Source organism: Papio anubis, chromosome 16 (genome assembly GCF_008728515.1).
Source record: "Papio anubis isolate 15944 chromosome 16, Panubis1.0, whole genome shotgun sequence".
Taxonomy (NCBI): Eukaryota; Metazoa; Chordata; class Mammalia; order Primates; family Cercopithecidae; genus Papio; species Papio anubis.
This window is the reverse complement of record NC_044991.1, coordinates 31,523,996-31,545,221: the sequence shown is the minus strand read 5'-3', so window position 1 is coordinate 31,545,221 and position 21,226 is coordinate 31,523,996. Positions and strand designations below refer to the sequence as shown.

Genomic DNA, 21,226 nt, shown 5'->3' with positions numbered 1-21,226 from the left:
AAATTCATCCATTTAAAACCATGCAATTCAAAGGTTTGTAGTGTATTCACAGAGTTGTGCCTCCATCATCACAATCTAATTTCATAACATTTTCATCACCCCCAAAAGAAATCCCATACTTATGGGTTTTCCCTTGTGTATAACACATTGCTTTTCTCTTGCTGCTTTCAGAATTCTTTGCCTTTAACTTTTGAAATTGATTACGATGTGTCTTGGCGTGGGTTGCTTTAGATCAGTCTTATAATGGTGTCCTTTGGGCTTCCTGGATTTGGATTTCTATTTCCTTCCCTGGGTTGGGAAGTTTTCAGTCATTATAGCTATGGGTTGCTTAACAACAGAGAGATGTTCTGAAAATGCATCAGAAGGTGAATTTGTCATTGTGTGGACATCATGGAGTGGACTTACACAAACCTAGATGGGACAACCTACTATACACCTAGGCTGCTTGTCATGGCCACTGTGCTTATGTGGTCTGTCATTGACCGAAATGTCAATCTGCCACTTGGGACTGTTATTTCTTTGGATAAGCTTTCTGTCTCCTCTCACTCTCCTCCTTCTGGGACTCTGATAATGCCTATTTTGGTCTGTTTGATGTCCCATAATTCTCTTAAGAGATCTTCCCTTTTTTGGGCCGGGCGCGGTGGCTCAAGCCTGTAATCCCAGCACTTTGGGAGGCCGAGACGGGCGGATCACGAGGTCAGGAGATCGAGACCATCCTGGCTAACCCGGTGAAACCCCGTCTCTACCAAAAAATAAAAAAAAAAAAAAAAAAAAAAAAAAACAACTAGCCGGGCGAGGTGGCGGGCGCCTGTAGTCCCAGCTACTCGGGAGGCTGAGGCGGGAGAATGGCGTGAATCCGGGAGGCAAAGCTTGCAGTGAGCTGAGATCCGGCCACTGCACTCCAGCCTGGGTGACAGAGCGAGACTCCGTCTCAAAAAAAAAAAAATATAAATTATTTATATATAAAAAAAATTAGCCGGGCGAGGTGGCGGGCGCCTGTAGTCCCAGCTACTCTGGAGGCTGAGGCAGGAGAATGGCGTGAACTCAGGAGGCAGAGCTTGCAGTGAGCTGAGATCATGCCACTGCACTCCAGCCTGGGCGACACAGCAAGACTCCTGCTCAGAAAAAAAGATATCTTCACTCTTTTTCATTCTTTTTCATTTTTGCTCCTGTGAATGATTTCCAGTGACCTACCTTCTAGTTTGCGAATCCTTTCTTCTGCTTGATTTCATCTGTTGAGCTTCTCTATTGAACTCTTATTTGAGTTATTGTATTCTTCAGCTCTGTTATTTCTTTTGAACTTTTTTCTGTCTCTTTGCGGAAATTCTTCGTTCATGCATTGCTGTCATAGATGTGGTAACTATCTTCGTGGTGATTATTTTGAATTGTCTGTAAGGTAAGTCACTTATCTTCATTTCACTGAGGGCATTTTCTGGAGATTTATCTTATTCTTTTGCTTGGAACATATTTCTCTGTTTCTTCATTGTTCCTGACTCTCTGTTATTTTCTGTACTTTAGATAAGAAAAATGCCTCTCCCAGTCTTGTCTCACTGGCCTTGTAGAAGAGACGAACTTACCAATTAACGCTGCCAGGCACTCGGAGCGCCTCTTGACCCTTTGTGCTTGTCCAAACTGTCATCTGTGTTCTTAGCTGCCCTCAGGAGATAAGAATGTGTCAAGTCCTGTCAGTGCCCCAGACAAGGGAGATAGAAGCCAGCCCCTTGAGGTGCAGCTGGAGACGTTGGGGCATTAAATGTGTGTTCCAGTTTATTCTATCCTCAAGGAAAAGCTGGGAGCATGTGTTTATCCCCCACTTGCTCTGCAAAAAACTGGACAGAGGATCTGTGGCAAGTGCCTGCACTCATGTTTAAACTGCACACGCTTGCATGCATTGTTTTGCTCTTGTCACACCCAGGGGCCTAGCGAATGCTGGCTCCTCTCTGCTTAGAGATGGACAGGTTGGAAGCTTGACGCTATCTGTCGAACAAACGAGTGGGAGCCGCGGTGGAAGTGCTCACCTGCCTGTTCAGGGTCTCAGAGGAGCACTGGTTTCCTGCTCTGTCAGCTCCCAGATGCATGGAAACCCCAGGGCAGCAGCTGCACATGTGCAGACGGATTCCTTCTAGGGAGAAAGTGGGAGCCGGGCCTTTTTGCCTGTTCACCCTGCACTGGGCCTGGGGGGATGTTTTTTGGTCTCTGTGCCCCTGTGGGACCCACAAATACAGAGCCTCATCAGCTCCCAAAGCTCAGGGATTGAGGAGCTAGTCCTTCATTTGAGAGGGATAGATGTTGTATACTCAGTGTGTGAAGTTAGAGACCTGATTTTATCATGGAGCAGGGGGTGGGAGAAGGCATGGGACTTGCCCACACACCTGTCCAGACTCCTGGAAATCTGTTTATCTGCCTCATTGGCTCCAGGTGCAGGCTAGTTATTACTAGATGCCCATCCCTCGGGCAACAGCTAGGAGAGCCCGCAGACATACCCTTCCAGGGAGAAACTGGGAGCCTGGCATTTCTGCCTGTTTGTGCTGAACGCAGGAGCACAGCTGCCGGAAGTGCTCACGTGCCCATTTAAAACTGCCTCTTTGCCCTCTGCGGTCGCAGGGGATTCATAGCTGCTGATCCATGTCTGCTCCCAGAGCTAGGTGAGCTAGCAGCCAAGCCCTTGAGTGGGAACTGCAAAAGCTGGGGCTGCCTACGTGTGGTCCAAACCCTCGCCTCTCCAGGAGAAAGCTGGGCGCAGGGATTCCTTTCCGACAGTAAGGTACTGTGTCTAGAGTGGGGCTTGTGGTGCGAGTGTGTCTCAGCTTTTCCAACCCATTGCGATGTGGATGTTTTCTCCATTGTCCCCTGTGCAGGCCTGTCTCAGCTGGTATCTGGGTTTCTTTCTGAGGGAGTTGATCTGTGTGTAGATGGGAGTTTTTCCATGGGTCCACGGGAGAAGGGAGCACCAGGAGCCTCCTTCTCTACCATCTCGCTTGTATCACCCTCTGTGATTCTTTTTATACATAGTTGAATTTGATTCACTAATATTTTGTTGAGGAATTTTGCATTTATATTCACGAGAGATGCTGGTTTCTAGGTCTTTTCTGATGACGTCTGTCTGGTTTTGGTATTAGGATAATGCTGGCCTCAGAGAATGAGTTAGGAAGTGTTCTCTCTGCTTTTGTCTTCTGGAAGAGGTTCTAGGGAACTGGTATAATTTTTCCCATAAATGTTTGGAAGAACCCATCGTTCACTAGTGAACCCGTCTGGGTGCAACTGAGTACCCCCATTCGCTAAGAGATAGTTCCATTAGTTTTCTTTTTTTTTTTTTTTTTTGAGACGGAGTCTGGCTCTGTCACCCAGGCTGGAGTGCAGTGGCCGGATCTCAGCTCACTGCAAGCTCCGTCGCCCAGGTTACGCCATTCTCCTGCCTCAGCCTCCCAAGTAGCTGGGACTACAGGCGCCGCCACCTCGCCCAGCTAGTTTTTTGTATTTTTTTAGTAGAGACGGGGTTTCACCGTGTTAGCCAGGATGGTCTCGATCTCCTGACCTCGTGATCCGCCCGTCTCGGCCTCCCAAAGTGCTGGGATTACAGGCTTGAGCCACCGCGCCCGGCCCTCCATTAGTTTTCTTATGATTTTCTTTTCACTTCTCCTCTTCCCATCCCTCACCCCTCACCATGGCCGTGTTTCCTGTTTCCTGTTAGCTCTTTAGAAATGCAAATATCACCTTTTGCCTACCCGTCTCCAGACATTCCCTGCTGGGCAAAAGGAAGAATCTGTAAATGGAGGTAGGCTGATGGAGGTTTGACTGAGAACAGGGCAAGTTCTTCCAGCTCATCTTTCCTGAGACTTGGCAGTAGATTTGCAGCCCCAAGCATACCCACCAGGGAACCCTCCCTGCCAGGGGTGGCCTCGAAACTTCCACCTTCTAGGGGTTTGTCTTTCACCCACTAGGAAGGCATGGAGAAAGCATGCCCACTCGGCCACTTTTACAATTTACTTCTGCCCAGGAAGGCGCCAGCTCAGCTGGGTACATGATAACTGCCCTGTAGAAAACCGCCATTGCTCACCCCCCCACCCCCACAACACACCTGAGGAAAATGCCCCTTTTTCCTCCAAAGGAGAAATGGCACATTAAAAGGCAGGCTGCGTGGTGCTCCTTCCTCCAAGCTGGCTTCAGAATAAATTCACGTTTGTGTATGAAGCCTTCTTTTGTATCACATTTTTTTTTGTATCAGAGTTAGTTGAACAGCACATGCGGTGAGCAGCTAACCAGCTTTTCGGCTGCAGAGGCACTATGTTCAACTTTCCTTCCGTCCTCAGTCTGGAGAAGCTCAATCAACCTATCTCCAGGTGTATGGATTCTTTCTTTTGCCAGCTCTAATCTGCTGTTGACCTCCTCTAGTACATTTTTCATTTCAGTTATTGTTCTCCTCAACTCAAGAATTTCTGCTTGGTTCTTTTTTTACAGTTTTTTCTTTATTGATACTCTTTATTTGTTGAGGTAGCATTTTTGTACTTTCTTTCTTTTTTTTTTTTGAATGAGGTCATCTATCCTGGGCTAAGGTACGGTGGTCGATCTCCCTCGCAAGCTCCGCTCCCCAGGTTCACCATTCCTGCCTCAAGCCCAGTGGCTGGGATTACAGGCAGCCTGCCACAGTGCCCGGCTGAATTTTTGTATTTTTAGTGAGCGGGGTTTCACGAGGGTAGTAGCCAGGATGGTCTTGATCTCCTGACCACCATTGATCACGCCCGTCTCGGCCTCCCAGTGCTGGGATAACAGGCGTGAGCCACCCGGCGCCCGGCCCCCTTACGTACTTTCTTTCCTTCTCTTTTTTTTTTTGGGAGATGCATCTGTTACCCAGGCTGGAGTGCAGTGGTACGATCTCGGCTCACTGCAGGCTCCGCCTCCCGGGTTTATGCCATTTTCCTGCCTCAGCCTCCTGAGTAGCTGGGACTACAGGCGCCCGCCACCACGCCCGGCTAATTTTTTGTATTGTTAGCAGAGACGGGGTTTCACCATGGTCTCGATCTCCTGACCTTGTGATCTGCCCGCCTCGGCCTCCCAAAGTGCTGGGATTACAGGCGTGAGCCACCGGGCCCGGCTCTTTTACTTCTTTTGACATGGTTTTCTTTAATTCTTTGAACATATTATAACAGCTAAAGTCTTTGTTTAGTAAAGCCAACATCTAGGGCTTCTCAGTGAAAGGTTCTACTGATTGCTGTCTTCCTGTATGTGGCCATACTTTTCCGTTTCATTGTGTGTCTTGTCTCTTTTGTTGGAAAATGAACATTTTAGATGATGTAAGGTGGCAACACTGGACATCAGAGATGCCCACACCAGGGTTTGTTGTTGTTGCTGTTTTATTGTTACTGGGCAGTTTATGATTCTGTATTTGCCTTCATTGCTTTCTTGCCCGTGGCCTTGTGGTCAGCCAGAGAGGAGGGATTGGAGCCCTTTCGGGTCTTACTTGGGCATGTGCCTGGCCTTCTAGATCCTCAGGAATGTATCAGTGCTTTTCAAAGTCCCTGTGGACGTCTCATTCCCCAGGCAGAGTGCAGTGGTGACATCACATCTCACTGTAGCCTCAACATCCTGGGCTCAAGTGATCCTCCTGCTTCAGCCTCCCAAGTAGCTCTGACTACAGGTGTGCACCACTATGCTCAACTAATTTTTAAAATTTTTTATAGAGACAGAGTCTTGCTTTGTTGCCCAGGCTGGTCTCAAACTCCTGAGTTCAAGTGATCCTCCCACCTTGGCCTCCTGAAGTGTTAAGATTATAGGCACGAGTCACTACACCTGGCACTGGAGCTTAAGTTTCAAGAGGCGTTCTCAAAAATCAATACCAAACTTACTGTTCGTTTATTGATCACCTCTTATATAGTGCCAACTTAGCCTTGCAGTGGGGTGGAGGGCTAGGAAGAGACAAAATGGTGAGTATTCATGTATATCTAGATACTAGGGCATGAGAAGTGACTCTGAAGACCTCACTAATTGGCTGTTCCTTTTCTCTGTGGCTAGTGTTTGTCCAGCATGATGCCGCCCAACTCTACCTCAAACTCTGGAACCTGATCAAGGACCAGATCACTGATGTGCACTTGGTAAGAACCTAGAACCAGAGCACTCGGAAGCTTAAGATGCTGCTCATTTAACTCATTCAGCTGTTGTTCCTGTAGTATGTAGAGGAATAAGAGAGTTAATCCACATAAAACACTTACCACAGTTTCATAATATTGTTACTGGTAATGTTTTGCACCTTTGTGAGTAGGACAAAGAGCATTAGTGGCTACCATTTCTAGAGCTTCTGTCTCTTGGCTCCACCTTCTGGCAATTGGCCTGACCTGGCTTATGGTGGTGTTCCCATCTCACCTCTCTGCTCTCCCTCTTGCAGGTGGAGAGGCTGCAGGCCCTGTATATGATCCGGGTGAAGGACTCCTTGATTTGCCTCGACTGTGCCATGGAGAGTAGCAGAAACAGCAGCATGCTTACCCTTCCACTGTCTCTTTTTGACGTGAACTCAAAGCCCCTGAAGACACTGGTAAGGGGATTCTCTTGGTATTTGCTGCCCCCGTATGTGTTAGTCCATTTCTGTTCTGATAACTCAATATCTGAGACTAGGTAATTTATTTCTTACAGTTCTGGAGGCTGGGAAGTCTTGGTTGAGGGGCTGCACCTAGTGAGGGCCTGCCTGCTGGTGGGGACTCTCAGAGTCCTGAGGCGAGGCAGTGCAGGGCATCACATGGCGAGGGGGCTGAGCATGCTAATGTGCCGCCAGCTGGAGTCTCTCTTCCTATTCATATGAAGCCACCAGTCCCACTCCCAGGATAACCCATTAACCCTTTAATCCATGAGTGGATTAATTCATTCATGAGGTCTGTGCCCCTCATGACGCAATAACCCCCGCTTTTTTTTTGGAGACAGAGTCTTCCTCTATCACCCAGGCTGAAGTGCAGTGGCACAATCTCAGCTCACTGCAACCTCCGCCTCTGGTGTTCAAGCGATTCTCCTGCCTCAGCCTCCCAAGTAGCTGGGATTACAGGGGCCCGCCACCATGCCCAGCTAATTTCTGTATCCTTAGTAGAGTTGGGGTTTCACCATGTTGGCCAGGCTGGTCTGAAACTCCTGACTTCAAGCGATCCACCTGCTTCAGCCTCCCTGGGATTACAGGCATGAGCCACCTTGCCCTCCCCAATTATCTCTCAAAGGCCCCACCTTTCCATACAGCCACATTGGGGATTCAGTTTCAACATGGGTTTTGGGGAAACCATCGAACCACACAACACAGTGTGACCAACTCCCCCTTGCCTCTTTGATCTATCTCTGGCTTCTGAAAAGTCGCTTATTTCATTTTCATGGCTCTGGCCAGTTTCTCCTTTGTTTTGGCAAAAATGCTTTTCCCTCCTACCTCCACTTCCCTCATACTGCTCCCTTAGTAGGAGCCCCATCCTGTTTTGTTCCTCCAGTCAGCAGGTGCCCTTTGAGATCCTGCCAAATGGACCACACCAGGCCAGGCATTAAGGGGGATATAGGCTGGGCGCGGTGGCTCAAGCTTGTAATCCCAGCACTTTGGGAGGCCGAGACGGGCGGATCACGAGGTCAGGAGATCGAGACCATCCTGGCTAACACAGTGAAACCCCGTCTCTACTACAAATACAAAAACTTAGCCGGGCGAGGTGGCAGGCGCCTGTAGTCCCAGCTACTCGGGAGGCTGAGGCAGGAGAATGGCGTGAACCCGGGAGGCAGAGCTTGCAGTGAGCTGAGATCTGGCCACTGCACTCCAGCCTGGGTGACAGAGCGAGACTCCGTCTCAAAAAAAAAAAAAAAAAAGGGGGATATGAGGAGAACCAGAAGAAAAGCTGAAACCCTCAGCTGCAAAGTGTGGGGAGGCTGTACCTGATACAGTTTGGGTCTGTGTCCCTGCCCAAAAATCTCCTGTTCAGTTGTAATCCCCAGTGTTGGAGGTAAAGTCTGGTGGAAGGAGATTGGACCATGGGGGAGGTTTTCTCCTGAATGGTTTGGCACTATCCCCCATGGTACTGTCTTTGTGACAGTGAGTGAGTTCTCATGAGATCTGGTTGTTTAAAAGTGTGGCGCCATGGCCGGGCGTGGTGGCTCAAGCCTGTAATCCCAGCACTTTGGGAGGCCAAGACGGGTGGATCACGAGGTCAGGAGATTGAGACCATCCTGGCTAACACGATGAAACCCCGTCTCTACTAAAAAATACAAAAAACTAGCCAGGCGAGGTGGCGGGCGCCTGTAGTCCCAGCTACTTGGGAGGCTGAGGCAGGAGAATGGCGTGAACCTGGGAGGTGGAGCTTGCAGTGAGCTGAGATCCGGCCACTGCGCTCCAGCCTGGGCGACAGAGCCAGACTCCGTCTCAAAAAAAAAAAAAAAAAAGGTGTGGAGCCAGGGTGGGTGATGCCTGTAATCCCAGCACTTTGGGAGGCTGAGGTGGGTCGATCACCTGAGGTCAGGAGTTTGAGACCAGCCTGGCCAACATGATAAAACCCTGTCTCTACTAAAAATACAAAAATTAGCTGGGCATGGTGGTGCAGCCTGTAGTCCCAGCTACTTGGGAGGCTGAGGCAGGAGAATCGCTTAAACCCAGGAGGTGGAGGTTGCAGTGAGTTGAGATCTCACCACTGCACTCCAGCTCCCCACTCGCTCTCTACCTACTTCTCCCATGTAAGACGCCTGCTCCTGCTTGGCCTTCCGCCATGACTGGGAGCTTCCGTGGCCTCCCCAGAAGCAGATGCTGCCATGCTTCTGGTCAGCCTGTGGAACCATGAGCCAATTAAACTTCTTTTCTTATAAATTACCCAGTCTTAGCTGTTGTCTCACAGCAGTGTGAGAACAGAATAGAGTACTCTAGGTGGGAAATACCAACACTGCTTTTTCCCTGTTCTCTTGGGTGGGACAGGAGGACGCCCTGCACTGCTTCTTCCAGCCCAGGGAGTTATCAAGCAAAAGCAAGTGCTTCTGTAAGAACTGTGGGAAGAAGACCCGTGGGAAACAGGTACTCATACCCTAGATCAGACTCAGCTGTCCCTCGGTGCACATGGGGGATTGGTTCCAGGACCCCTGTGTGTACCAAAATCCACACACCCTCAAGTCACACCCAGTCGGCCCTGTGGAACCCATGCATAGGAAAAGTCAGTCCCTCATCTATGCGGTTGTGCATCTGGGATACTGTATTTTTGATGAGCGTTTGGTTGCAGATGTGGAACTCGTGCCTATCGGGGAGGGCAGACTGTATTTATTTACAACAATTTGTGTATAAGTGGACCCACACGGTTGAAACCCGTGCTGTTCAAGGGTCATCTGTCCTTCACTAGTCTGGGGTTGCCCCCCGTGGATTTCCTGATTTCTCTGATTTCATCAGAGGCCCCGAGGACACCCCATGGTGGGTGAGAAAGAGAATCTGGGTCTGGCTAGTATCTGGGACGCTGGGGTTCTGATATCTAGAGCCGTGGATGTGGCTTCTCATGGTCGCATCACTGAGAGGGACCAGAGGAGGGGTCCTGAGAGCAGCCGTAAGGGCATTTCCCTGGGGGCGAAACCAGCTTCCTGGAGCAGGTGCCATGGCTCCCCTGGTCCTGGCGCCTGTGCAGAGCCTGTGCCTTTGTGCCTCTCGTGGGGGGCCACACAGTGGTAGAATAGCCAGGTTTTGCATTATTCTCAGAGGAGCTCAGCAGATTCAGTGCACAGGAGCCTTAAACTCCATGATGTCACCCTGCTTCCCTCTTTTTGGGAAGAACGCGTCACTAGCCCTGACATTTGTCTGACTCTCCCATTCCAAGTGGACTTCATCTCCAGAGTGATTTTGCTTTTTCAGGTCTTGAAGCTGACCCATTTGCCCCAGACCCTGACAATCCACCTCATGCGATTCTCCATCAGGAATTCACAGACGAGAAAGATCTGCCACGCCCTGCACTTCCCCGAGAGCTTGGATTTCAGCCAGGTCCTTCCGACGGAGCGAGAGCCCTGTGATGCTGAGGAGCAGGTGGGATCCTCCCGACCTCCTGGCCGTCCTGCCTCTCCCCAGATGCCTCATCCTTTCCATTTTCCCTTCCTTCACCCCCAGTCTGCTAGGAGCCACCTGTTCCTTAGAGACTGTCGCCATCCTCTAAAGACTTTCTTTTTTGTAAATATTGGATTTGTGTTCATGTGCCTCACAGCACTGAGGGACGGAATCCAGAATTCAGTAGGCTCCTTTGGAAATAATGTGGAATACATAGAAATGCATAGGCAAACATGTCATTATGGGTTCTTAGTACCAACCAAACTTTCTTCCTCAAATGGCCTGTGCCCACTTTGAGGATAATCATAGAGTAGCCAGTTGACTGAACCACATTTAATCAGAGTAAAGTTTAATTCACTTGTCCTGAGATAATAACTTACTGAGAGATTCTGAGAAAAAAAGAGACACAAGGCCAGGCAATGTGGCTCATGCCTGTGATCCCACACCTCGAAAGGCTGAGGCAGGAGGATTGCTTGAGCCCAGGAGTTCGAGACTAGCCTGGGCAACATAATGAGACCCCATCTCTCAAAAAAAAAAAAAAAAAAAAAAATTAGCTGGGTGTGGTAGCACAAACCTTTAGTTCCAGCTACTTGGGAGGCTGAAGCAGGAGGATCACTTGAGCCCAGGAGTTTGAGGCTGCAGTGAACTGTGATCTATCACTGTACTCCAGCCTGGGTGACAGCACAAGACCCTGTCTCTAAAAACAAAACAAAACAAGAAAAACTTAAAAAAAAAAAAAAAGACACAAATATCTTTTTTCTAGAGATTTGAAATGCTACATAGCAAATTTTGTATTCTCACATGTACGGGTCTATTTTTGGACTGTCTCTTCTGTTTTATTGGTCTGTTTGGCTATTTATGCTGTAGAACCATGGCATTTAGAAAATTAAGGCCTGATAATATGTTATAATAGCTCCTATTGTAACATGATTTCTTTACCTACTTAGGCCGTGTACGTTTCATGGGATTCTCTTTTTCTTTCCTTCTAGTTCTTTTTATTTCTACCTGCAGATTCTGCCCGATGAAGTACATTTAAAATTGTTTTTCACTTAAAAAAGACTTTTTTGGCTGGGTGCAGTGGGTCATGCCTGTAATCCCAGCTCTTTGGGAGGCCAAGAGGATTGCTGGAGTCCAGAAATCAAGCCCTGCTGGACACCAAAGCAAGACTCCATCTTCTTGCAATAGCAACAAAAAAGACTTTGTTATGGAACATTACAAATAGACACCAGGGTGTGTAGTGAAGGAAGAATTAGACAGTGAATCCTCGTTGTAACAGTTACCAAACTCATGGCAGGTCTTGCTTGTCCTATAACCCACCCTCTTGTTTCACCCAACCCTGTACTGGATTTTTTCTGAAGCAAATCCCAGACTTCATACTGTTTCATTTGTAAACACTTTGTCAGGTGTCCCTAAAGAATAAGCACTCAAAAGATAACTATCTCCATCTCCTAATTCCTTAACAGCATCAAATATCTGGTCAACGTTCAAACTTCCTGACTGTTGTATAATCTATGTGGTTTGTTGGAATCTAGATGCAGACAATGCCTACACTTACATTTGGTTAAGTTTCCTTCTTTTCTTAAGTTCCTTTTAGATTTCTGCTCCTTTTCTTTTCCTTGCAGTTGATTCGGTTGAAGATTTTTTCAATATGCCAGCACTGGCTGGTTGGTATCATTTAACATGTTCCTCTAACCCTTTTATTACTTGTAAACTAATATTTAGATACATATATTACCCTGCATTTTGTAAAGTCCTGCACAAAGTCTGCAGATGAAAATAGGGATAATTCCAGCCTCCACTGTGGGTGACCCAGCTTTGCATGTGCCACCCTTGTTGTCCATCTCCCCTCCGCCTACAAAAGACTTTTGGCTGGGTACGGTGGTTCAGGTTAGGGCCCTTCTGGGCTTGTGGAGAAACAGAACTGTGTTCTGATGACCCCACCCCTCCCAGGGGAAAGTTCTAATCTTGCCTTGGCTTTGGGGGCCTCTCTCGTGACCTCCTGCCTTCCATCTCCTGTGTGCTGTGCTCTGCCAAGCTGCTGAGCCTTCGCAGTTCAGGATCCACACTCAGAAAAGCCCCTCCTGGAGGGTGCCCACCGGCCGTGGGTCAGCACTGTTTTCTAATACTCTGAAGTCCCAGAGTCGGGCCTAGGGTGGGCAGGTATAAATGTGTGAGGCAGTCATGTTTGTGGCGGTGGGTGAACTGTCTCGTGCCTGTCTCGTTCCAGCCTGGAGGGCAGTATGAGCTTTTTGCTGTGATTGCACACGTGGGAGTGGCAGACTCCGGTCATTACTGTGTCTATATCCGGAATGCTGTGGATGGAAAATGGTTCTGCTTCAATGACTCCAATATTTGCTTGGTGAGAAACATCATCCACAATTGCCTCCTGCCCTGGATTGGCCACCTCTAGCAAATGCTGGGCCCAGGACTGCGTGGGTGTCTGAGATCAAGACACACGGTGGTCCTGCTGTCTCGGTGAACCCCTTTGATGAGGGTTCAAGCCTTTTTCGGCCTGAAGTCCCCATGTGATTTGCACCTCTGTAAGGGTTCACTTCCCTCCATTTCTAAGTGTTTGGTGCTCTAGGCTCATGCTCTGCGGCTTCCTGCTTCGTGGGGAACGTCTAGAGAGCAAGGAGAGTTAGAAATATGTAAGTTAGGCCTCTGGGAGAAGCATGACCAAGTTTAAACGCAGGGACGAGGGCGCTAAAAAGACTTCATTGCACATGGCGTCCTGCTGCTGATCCTCCAGGCTCTTGGGAGCTGCTAGAGGTGGGCTTGTCTGGAGGATGAGGGGTACATTGTAGCACCCTGTCCTCTGTGGGTGCCTGTAAGTGTCAGCTGGCTGCTTGACCCTGTTTGTTTCTGGCTTCCAGGTATCCTGGGAAGACATCCAGTGTACCTACGGAAATCCCAACTACCACTGGTAAGAAACGGATTTGGGTAACGGGAGCCTGATGAGCTCACATAGGGTCCTTGGAGCTGCGTGAAACGCCTGTGGATTCCCCTGTTACTAACATGCTGGTGGCTCACTGTCTGCCTCATCTCCAACACTCACCCCACCACCCCATGCTTGCCTCACACGTCACACTCCAGGAATATCAAAGTACAGGTAGCTCAAACAGCCGTGCCCTCCATCTCCCCTCTGCTGTGCACGCGCACTTCCTGGCTGTACTGTCCTCTCCTCGTTTACCATCTAGGCCAACTCCCTGCTCATGTTTCATACTCATGGTCTTTTCCTACCCTGTAAAGCCTTTACTGATTCACCCAGATTCATGGAGGCTTCTTGCATGTTTTTTTTTTGTTTTGTTTTTTGTTTTTTGACAAAGTCTTGCTTTGTTGCCAGGCTGGAGTGCGGTGGCGCAATCTTGGCTCACTGCAACCTCCACCTCCCAGGTTCATGCGATTCTCCTTCCTCAGCCTCCTGAGTAGCTGGGACTACAGGTGCTTGCCAACAGGCCCAGCTAATTTTTTTTTGTATTTTCAGTAGAGATGGTGTTTCACCATGTTGGCCACGATGGTCTCAATCTTTTGACCTCATGATCCGCGCACCTCTGCCTCCCAAAGTGCTGGGATTACAGGCATGAGCCACCACACCTGGCCTTCTTATATGCTTTTCTTGCATTTAAGCATACCTCTTTTACAGCAAAGATCATTTTTTTAAAATTTTATTTTCAGAGATGGAGTCTTGCTTTGTTGCCCAGGCTGGAGCACTGTGGTGTGATCACAGCTCACTGCAGCCTTGAACTCCTGGGCACAGGCGATCCTCCCACCTCAACCTCCTGAATAGCTGGGACTACAGACATGCACCACCATGCCTGGCACATTTTAAAAAAATGTTTGTAGAGGTGAGGTCTCACTATGTTGCCAGGCTTGTCTCAAACTACTGGGCTGAAGCCATCCGTCCATTTCAGCCTCCCAAAGTGCTTGGATTACAACGTCCATTTCAGCCTCCCAAAGTGCTTGGATTACAAGCATGAGCACCATGCGTGGCCATCACACTGTTGTTTCTTTTTTTTGTTTTTTGTTTGTTTGTTTGTTTTTTTGAGACAGAGTCTCGCTCTGTCGCCCATGCTGGAGTGTAGTAGCGGGATCTCGGCTCACTGCAAGCTCCGTCTCGTGGGTTCCCGCCGTTTTCCTGCCTCAAACTCCCGAGTAGCTGGGACTACAGGCACCCGCCACCACGCATGGCTAATTTTTTGTATTTTTAGTGGAGATGGGGTTTCACCATGTTAGCCAGGATGGTCTCGATCTCCTGACCTCATGATCCACCCGCCTCGGCTTCCCAAAGTGCTGGAATTACATGCGTGAGCCACCGCATCTGGCCAATAAATATTTTTATAATCATTAACTACTGAGGAGAAGCTGGAGAGAAAAAAGGTGGATGAAGTTAAAGCAGAGAGACTTTGTAAGTTTCTTGGCTGAGCTTTGAGATTGTGTATCAGAGATGCTATTGGAGGTGATTTTCAGCTGCAGAGATAGGCCTGGTCATTTGAAAAATAACGGATTAGGTGAAGCTCACGTTTGAAATCCTCCTTCTACTTTTCATCTTTCTCTCTTGTTTATTCTGAGCATCCGTCTTAGACATCCGATCTTTGTCACTTTGTGGTTGTCATTGATTTCCCTATTATTGAGATCAGAGGTTGGCTGACTTTCTCTGTAAAGGGTTGGAGAGAAAGTATTTCAGACTTTGTGGTCTGTACAGTGTCTGCTGCAACCACTTAGCTCTGACCTGTAGAGCAAAAGCACCCGTAGACAGTGTGTGGGCAGAGGAGCATGGCTGGGGTCTAGTTAAATTTATTTGCAAAAAGAGGCTTGGAGACTGGGTGTGAGCTCACACCTTTAATCCCAGCACTTTGGGAGGCCAAGGCGGGAGGATCACTTTAAGCCAGGAGTTCAAGACCAGCCTGGGCGATAAAGCAAGACTCCATCTCTACAAAAATTAAAAGTTATTATAGCTAGGCATGGTGGTACACACCCCTAGTCCTAGCTACTCAGGAAGCTAAAACAGACAGAAGGATCAGATGAGCCCAGGAACACGAGGCTGCAGTGAGCTACTATTGTGCCACTGCACTCCAACCTGGTGACAGAGCAAGAACCGGTCTCGTCAAAAAGTAAACAAAAGGCCGGGCACAGTGGCTCACACCTGTAATCCCAGCACTTTGGGAGACTGAGGTGGGCAGATCATGAGGTCAGGAAATTGAGACCATCCTGGCTAACACGGTGAAACCCTGTCTCTACTAAAAATACAAAAAGTTAGCCGGGCATGGTAGCAGGCTCCTGCAGTCCCAGCTACTCGGGAGGCTGAGGAGGGAGAATCATTTGAACCTGGGAGGCGGAGGTTACATTGAGCCAAGATTGCGCCACTGCACTCCAGCCTGGGCGACAGGGCAAGACTCCATTTCAAAAAGAAAAAACAAACAAACAAACAAACAAACAAAACGTAATGCATATTCTCTCTTATAAATGGGAGCTAAACATTGGGTATTCATTGACTTAAAGATGGCAACAACTGGGAACTGCTGGATGGGGTAGGAGGGAGGGGAGGGGTCAAAAACTAACCATTGGGAGCATGCTCGTATTCACGTGACAAACCTGCACGTGTGCCCGCTGACTCTAAAATAAAAGTTGAAAGTAGATTTTAAAAACCCCGAGGGATTGGATTTGGCCTATAGCTTGTTAACCTCCTCTTTAGATATTAACTAATACAAACGTAGTGTGTATCTTCCCAGGTCGCCTGTTTTGTTCCTCTCCGAGGTGATGGATAGAGGAAGGGCTTGATCCAGCCTCCTGGAAGTTTGCTGATGCTTGTTCTGTCATAGACGAATGAAGTGTTGTTTTCTAATGAAGATTTCATGCCGCTGTGCTGATGTGTCTTCTCTTCTCTCTAGGCAGGAAACTGCGTATCTTCTGGTTTACATGAAGATGGAATGCTAACGGATATGCCCAAAACCTTCAGAGATTGACACGCTATCATTTTCCACTCCGTTCCTGGATCTATGGAGTCTTCTGAGTCTTCTAAGAGATTTTGTAATGAGGAGAAGCATCGTTTTCAGACTATATAACTGAGCCTTATTTATAATCAGGGATATTATCAAAATATTTAACAATGAGGGTCCTCAGGTCCTGATCAGTCAGAATGGATGCTTTCACCAGTGGACTCGGCCATGTGGCTGCTCAGTCCTGGGTGCTTCCTGCTGTGCAAGACGTTAGCCCTTTAGTTAGCAGGCTATGGGGAGTCTAGGTGCTCCCAGTGGGGAGAGCAGTGGCAGTGGGAGGCATCTGGGGGCCAAAGGTCAGTGGCAGGGGGTATTTCAGTATTTTATAACTGCTATGACCAGACTCGTGTGTACTGGCTGAGTATCAGTGCTGTTTGTAATTTTTCACTTTGAGAACCGACGTTAATTCTATATAAATCAAGTGTTTAGTAACTGTTATTCATTTATTCAGCAAATATTTATTGATCACCTATTCTCCATAAAATAGTGTGATAAACACAATCATGAATAAAGTTATTTTCCACAAAAGGACTTTGCAGTTTTAATGGGGGGCAGTAGGGCTTGTGCTATAGGAATTCAAAGGCAAGGGAAGTCACTTCTGTCGTGGGGCCCTGGGAGAAGGCTCCAGGCTGAAAGGGTTAGGGTGGAGGTCCCCCACAGGGACAGCGTACGCAGTGGACCGGCTGCAAAAGGCCGTGCTCAGCATTCAGACAGCATCACACACTCAGCTTTTCTCTGCCGGAGAGGCGGGTGGGGAAGGATAGGGATGGGAAGGCAGGTGGAGCTCAGAATGTGGAGGGGATCCAGCGAGGCTCAGAAGTTTGCACCTGATCCGGTGGGTGCTGAGGAACCCCTGAAGGGGCGAGGAGGAGAGGAGCACTCAGCTTACGCTGATCTGCAGCCAGAGTTAGAGACAAATGTGGTGGGAATGGAAAGCCACACACAGTCACTAGCGCCATTCTGGAGGGAGAATGGATGTGGCTGGTGAGAGAACAGGGACCCAGGGAGAGTCCGGCACCAGCCTGGGAGGGGAGCCCGGTGGATGTGGGCACCCCCACTTCACAGATCAAGTGATAGAGACACTCAGATGTTTAACCCCTTGTTCAAGATTCCATACTTGACAAATGGCAGATCAAACTCCTAACATAAAATGTGGGTCATTTCTTTATTATTTTATCTGTATTGGCTAACGATGATTAGGCATGCAAGAATAAATGATTATTGTAAAATCTTCAAACAATGTAGATACGTAGAGAATCCCTTCCTTGGAGCTTGCCCTTGTCAGACAGGTGTGGATGAGCATCCTGGGGTGGCTCTAAAAACTGCCAGAGTCTGGGTTGCTTACAGCAGACACATGTGGTCTCCCAGAAGCCCATGTTCGAGGTGTCCAAAGGCCTGGCTCCCGGAGGCTCTGAAGGAGCGCCTGTTCCCTGTTTCTCAGCTTCTGCCGGTTGCCAGCAATTGTCCTTCATTCACTCCAGCCACTGCCTCCATCTGCACACAGCCAAAACGGCATATCCTGACGCGCTCAACCTTACAGCCAATATTTAAAAATATCTGGAACACACAGGGCCATGGGAGTGGCTGTTGGAGAAATTTTCATGAAGGAAGAAAGATTACAACTAGGTTTTAAAATGCTAGTTGTGTTTGTTTTGTCTTGGAGAGGAGGTAAAAGTGGGAGTGAAAATAGGGAGTTTGGTGTAAGGTGGGAAAAGCAAAGGAACCCCGCATGGATGGGCTGAAAGGTGTGATGGGAGAACAGTGAGAAGTACGTTTGGGGAAGCAATTGGAAATAGCAGCTAAGCTTAATCACAATCTATCAAAAGGGATTTGTTGAAGAATTAATGTGTGACGAGGAACAGGTAGGTTGTGGGCTTGTCAGCTCGACAGTGGGCACTCGGCTCCATTAACAAGTGATGCCCGTGTGGACAGACAGAATGATGGGCAGGCAGATGAATGCGTGGGTTTTTTTGTTTGTTTGTTTTTTGAGATGGAGTCTCGCTCTCTCACCCAGGGTGGAGTGCAGTGGCACCATCTAGATTCACTGCAAGCTCCGCCTCCCGCCTTCACGCCATTCTCCTGCCTCAGCTTCCTGAGTAGCTGGGACCACAGGCACCTGCCACCACGCCCAGCTAATTTTTGTTGTATTTTTTAGTAGAGATGGGGTTTCACCGTGTTAGCCAGTATGGTCTGAATCTCCTGACCTTGTGATCCACCCGCCTCAGCCTCCCAAAGTGCTGGGATGACAGGCGTGAGCCACCGTGCTGGGCCAAATGTGCGGGTTTTAGGCGAAACGGGTCCACTTGGTTGTTGAGAAGATAGTAAAGTTCCGTTTTTCCATACTTCGAATAGCTTTACATTAGCTAAATTTAACCACATACAAAATCACTAAGGCAGACACTCAGATTTCCCACACGAAAATCAAATGTAAACCAGCTGTGACCTACTTCAACGTGATCATCGGAAGTCGGAAGTTGAGCTCTTTTTTGATGTTTAAAGCCTGCATAATATTCACTGTATTATTATTCAGTGTATTACCATTTCCTTCGTGATGGAAATTTGGTTTGTCCCAACTTTCTATTCTATCAAAACACTGCTACGTAGAAAATCCCCATGCACATATTTCTCCTAATTGTGGAAATATTTTACATACAAGACTCTAGACATGAAATGAAATTTTACTGGAATTTTAAAATAGATGGGTATTCCTAAATTGCCCTCTTTCAAATTCTATGAACTCATAAGCTTCCAAGTGTTACGGAGTTGCCCATTTTGAGAAATCTGTGCTAAAAGGACCCAACAATGCTGATGACAATGGTCAGGATGGTAAGGAGGCCGGGAAGACAACAGAATGATTTAGATCTTAGACAGATCACTGTCGGTGTCTCCACTGGTCCAGCTCTTTCATTCGTTCTCGTGCTATCTTTTCCCTTTCACCAAATAAAATCGCTCCTTGACATCACATGAATCCACGCTATGCTTAATGACTGTTGGTTAGTAAAATGCCTATGACTAGCAATCTTCATGTGTGCAATTAAATATTAATTCAAAAAACACTTCAAACGTAAGCAATTAATAATTAGTGAATGAAAAGTACATCATACCTCAATTTAAAAAATCACTATTAAAAAGACATTATTTGTGTGATAAAAGAGATTGCCATTTTTGTATTTTTCTGCAAGGCTAAAGAAAACTAAGTCAGCTTACACAAGTGAATTTTAAAAGACTTTAGGGTGAGCATGGTGGCTCACACCTGTAATCCCAGCACTTTGGGAGGCCGAGGTGGGCAGATCACCTGAGGTCAGGAGTTCGAGACCAGCCTGACCAACATGGAGAAACTCCGTCTCTACTAAAAATAGAAAATATTAGCTGGGCATGGTGGCGTATGCCTGTAATCCCAGCTACTTGGGAGGCTGAGGCAGGAGAATTGTTTGAACCCGGGAGGCAGAGGTTGCAGTGAGCCGAGATCGTGCCATTGTACTCTAGCCTGGGCGACAAGAGCGAAACTCCATCTCAAAATAAATAAACAAACAAACAAACAAACAAATAACTAATTAAAAATAAAAGTCTTTAACCCAGAATGCTGAGTAAATTGGCCGAAAATGCTAACCTATGCATTTCAATACTATAGGATTCGCAAAGATAGAAATAACCAGATGAAATACTTCTGATATTTCACCTCCCCAACCATATGAGCCAGTGTTTTTTTCTGTGAATAACAAGAACATCAGAATTTACTTGCCTCTCCATAAGAGGTTACTACTTCTGTGTGTTCCCCTGAAACAGGTGGTGGCTGGGTGAGAAGGGGCAGGAGATGGGGGCTCCAGTATCACGGGTGAGCTTCCTAAACCTCTACAACTTTCAGCCCCTAAATGGGATGAACCGTGGGAAGTTTTAGCACAATGCCCAGAACAAAGTAAAGATTTGACACATGGCGCCTCTCTCCGCATTGTTCTGTCATCAGTTACTGCGTCCTGCACCTCCCAGCCCACTGGGGTCTGGCTGTTTCTATCACATGGAGAATGACCCAGAGCCTGGCCTCCAGCCACCCTCCTGGCCTTGCTGCTTCTCACTCTGCCACTGGCTCCTCACAGACCAGCCCAGGTGTCCTCAGATATACCACACACTTCACTGTGGGAGTCACACAGCCCTCACTGCTCCTTCCCCAGGCAGCCCCAGCGCTTTCCTCCTCAGGAGGGCTCTGCGAGCACCTGGATGAAGGGCCTCTCATCCCTCATCCTCCCTTAATTTTTGTCGCAGCTCTCCTTCCTTCCACTCAGTGCAGCACCCACTGATTGAACCTCCATCTTCCCCAAAAGACAAGAACAGCATGAGCAGTAGAGAGTAGATATCCAATGACAGAAAAATTGGTCAACGATTTATCATTTCCATTTATCATCAATTAAGAAAATGTATCCTGAAGGTCATGTACCTCCTATTGGACTGCTGCATCCTCAGCCTCCTGAATTTCAGCCCAGCACCTTCCTCCCCAGCACAGCAACAGGTCATCCTCAGTCTCCTGAATTTCAGCCCAGCACCTTCCTCCCCAGCACAGCAGCAGGTCATCCTCAGTCTCCTGGATTTCAGACCAGCACCTTCCTCCCCAGCACAGAAACAGGTCAGCCCTTACCAGCATCCCTCTCTTATTGCTTTTGTGCAGAGCCAGAACAAGGGCCAGGCAAGGACTTGGGATTGTCACTCCCCAACAATCTGTGAAACAATCCTTTACATCACCAACAAAGCACAGCATTATGAATTGGTGGTCAGTCCCTCCCAACACCTCTGTAACTGTACAGATGGCAGTGCTCCTCCAAGGTTGGCCTTCCCAGGCAGTGCACCTCTAGGAGCGTGTCCTTACTTTGAGGCCTGGGTGCTCAGTCTATCCTGTCCAATGAGCAAGTCGTGGAGAAGGGGGGATTCCAGATTAAGGGGAGACTAGCGGAGCCCCTACTTTTATGCTGCCCTGTTGGGAAGGCTATTAAAGAAACAGAAAGTGTGAAGCAGTGAAGATATAACATGTTTTCATTACTTAAACCAATACACTCCACAGACTGGAATAATAAGAAATGCTACATCCAAGCTAACTGGATCCATCAGCATATCAAAAAGACAATCCACCATGATCAAGTGGGTTTCATACCAGGGATACAGGGACGGTTTAACATATGCAAGTCAATAAATGTGATACCTCACATAAATAAAATTAAAAACAAAAATTACA

The 21,226-nt window shown here is 47.9% G+C and overlaps 1 protein-coding gene across 5 annotated transcripts in view; it reads left to right on the top strand.

Moving 5' to 3' along the window:
- USP18 (ubiquitin specific peptidase 18) overlaps positions 1-16,533 on the top strand; it is a 29,143-nt gene extending 12,610 nt beyond the window's left edge. For 2 of the 5 annotated variants that reach the window (XM_021921350.2, XM_021921349.2), the window contains exons 5-8: positions 6,010-6,089; positions 6,380-6,526; positions 8,909-9,004; positions 9,824-10,548. In XM_021921350.2, the coding sequence (XP_021777042.2) occupies positions 6,010-6,089; positions 6,380-6,526; positions 8,909-9,004; positions 9,824-10,306 (806 nt within the window). In that variant the 3' untranslated portion in view covers positions 10,307-10,548. Of the gene's footprint in view, positions 1-6,009; positions 6,090-6,379; positions 6,527-8,908; positions 9,005-9,823; positions 10,549-12,236; positions 12,369-12,882; positions 12,933-15,897 lie in introns of those variants that run through there. The other 3 variants (XM_003905202.4, XM_031656492.1, XM_021921351.2) reach the window with 3 other exon arrangements.
- The last annotated feature ends 4,693 nt before the right edge of the window (positions 16,534-21,226 follow it).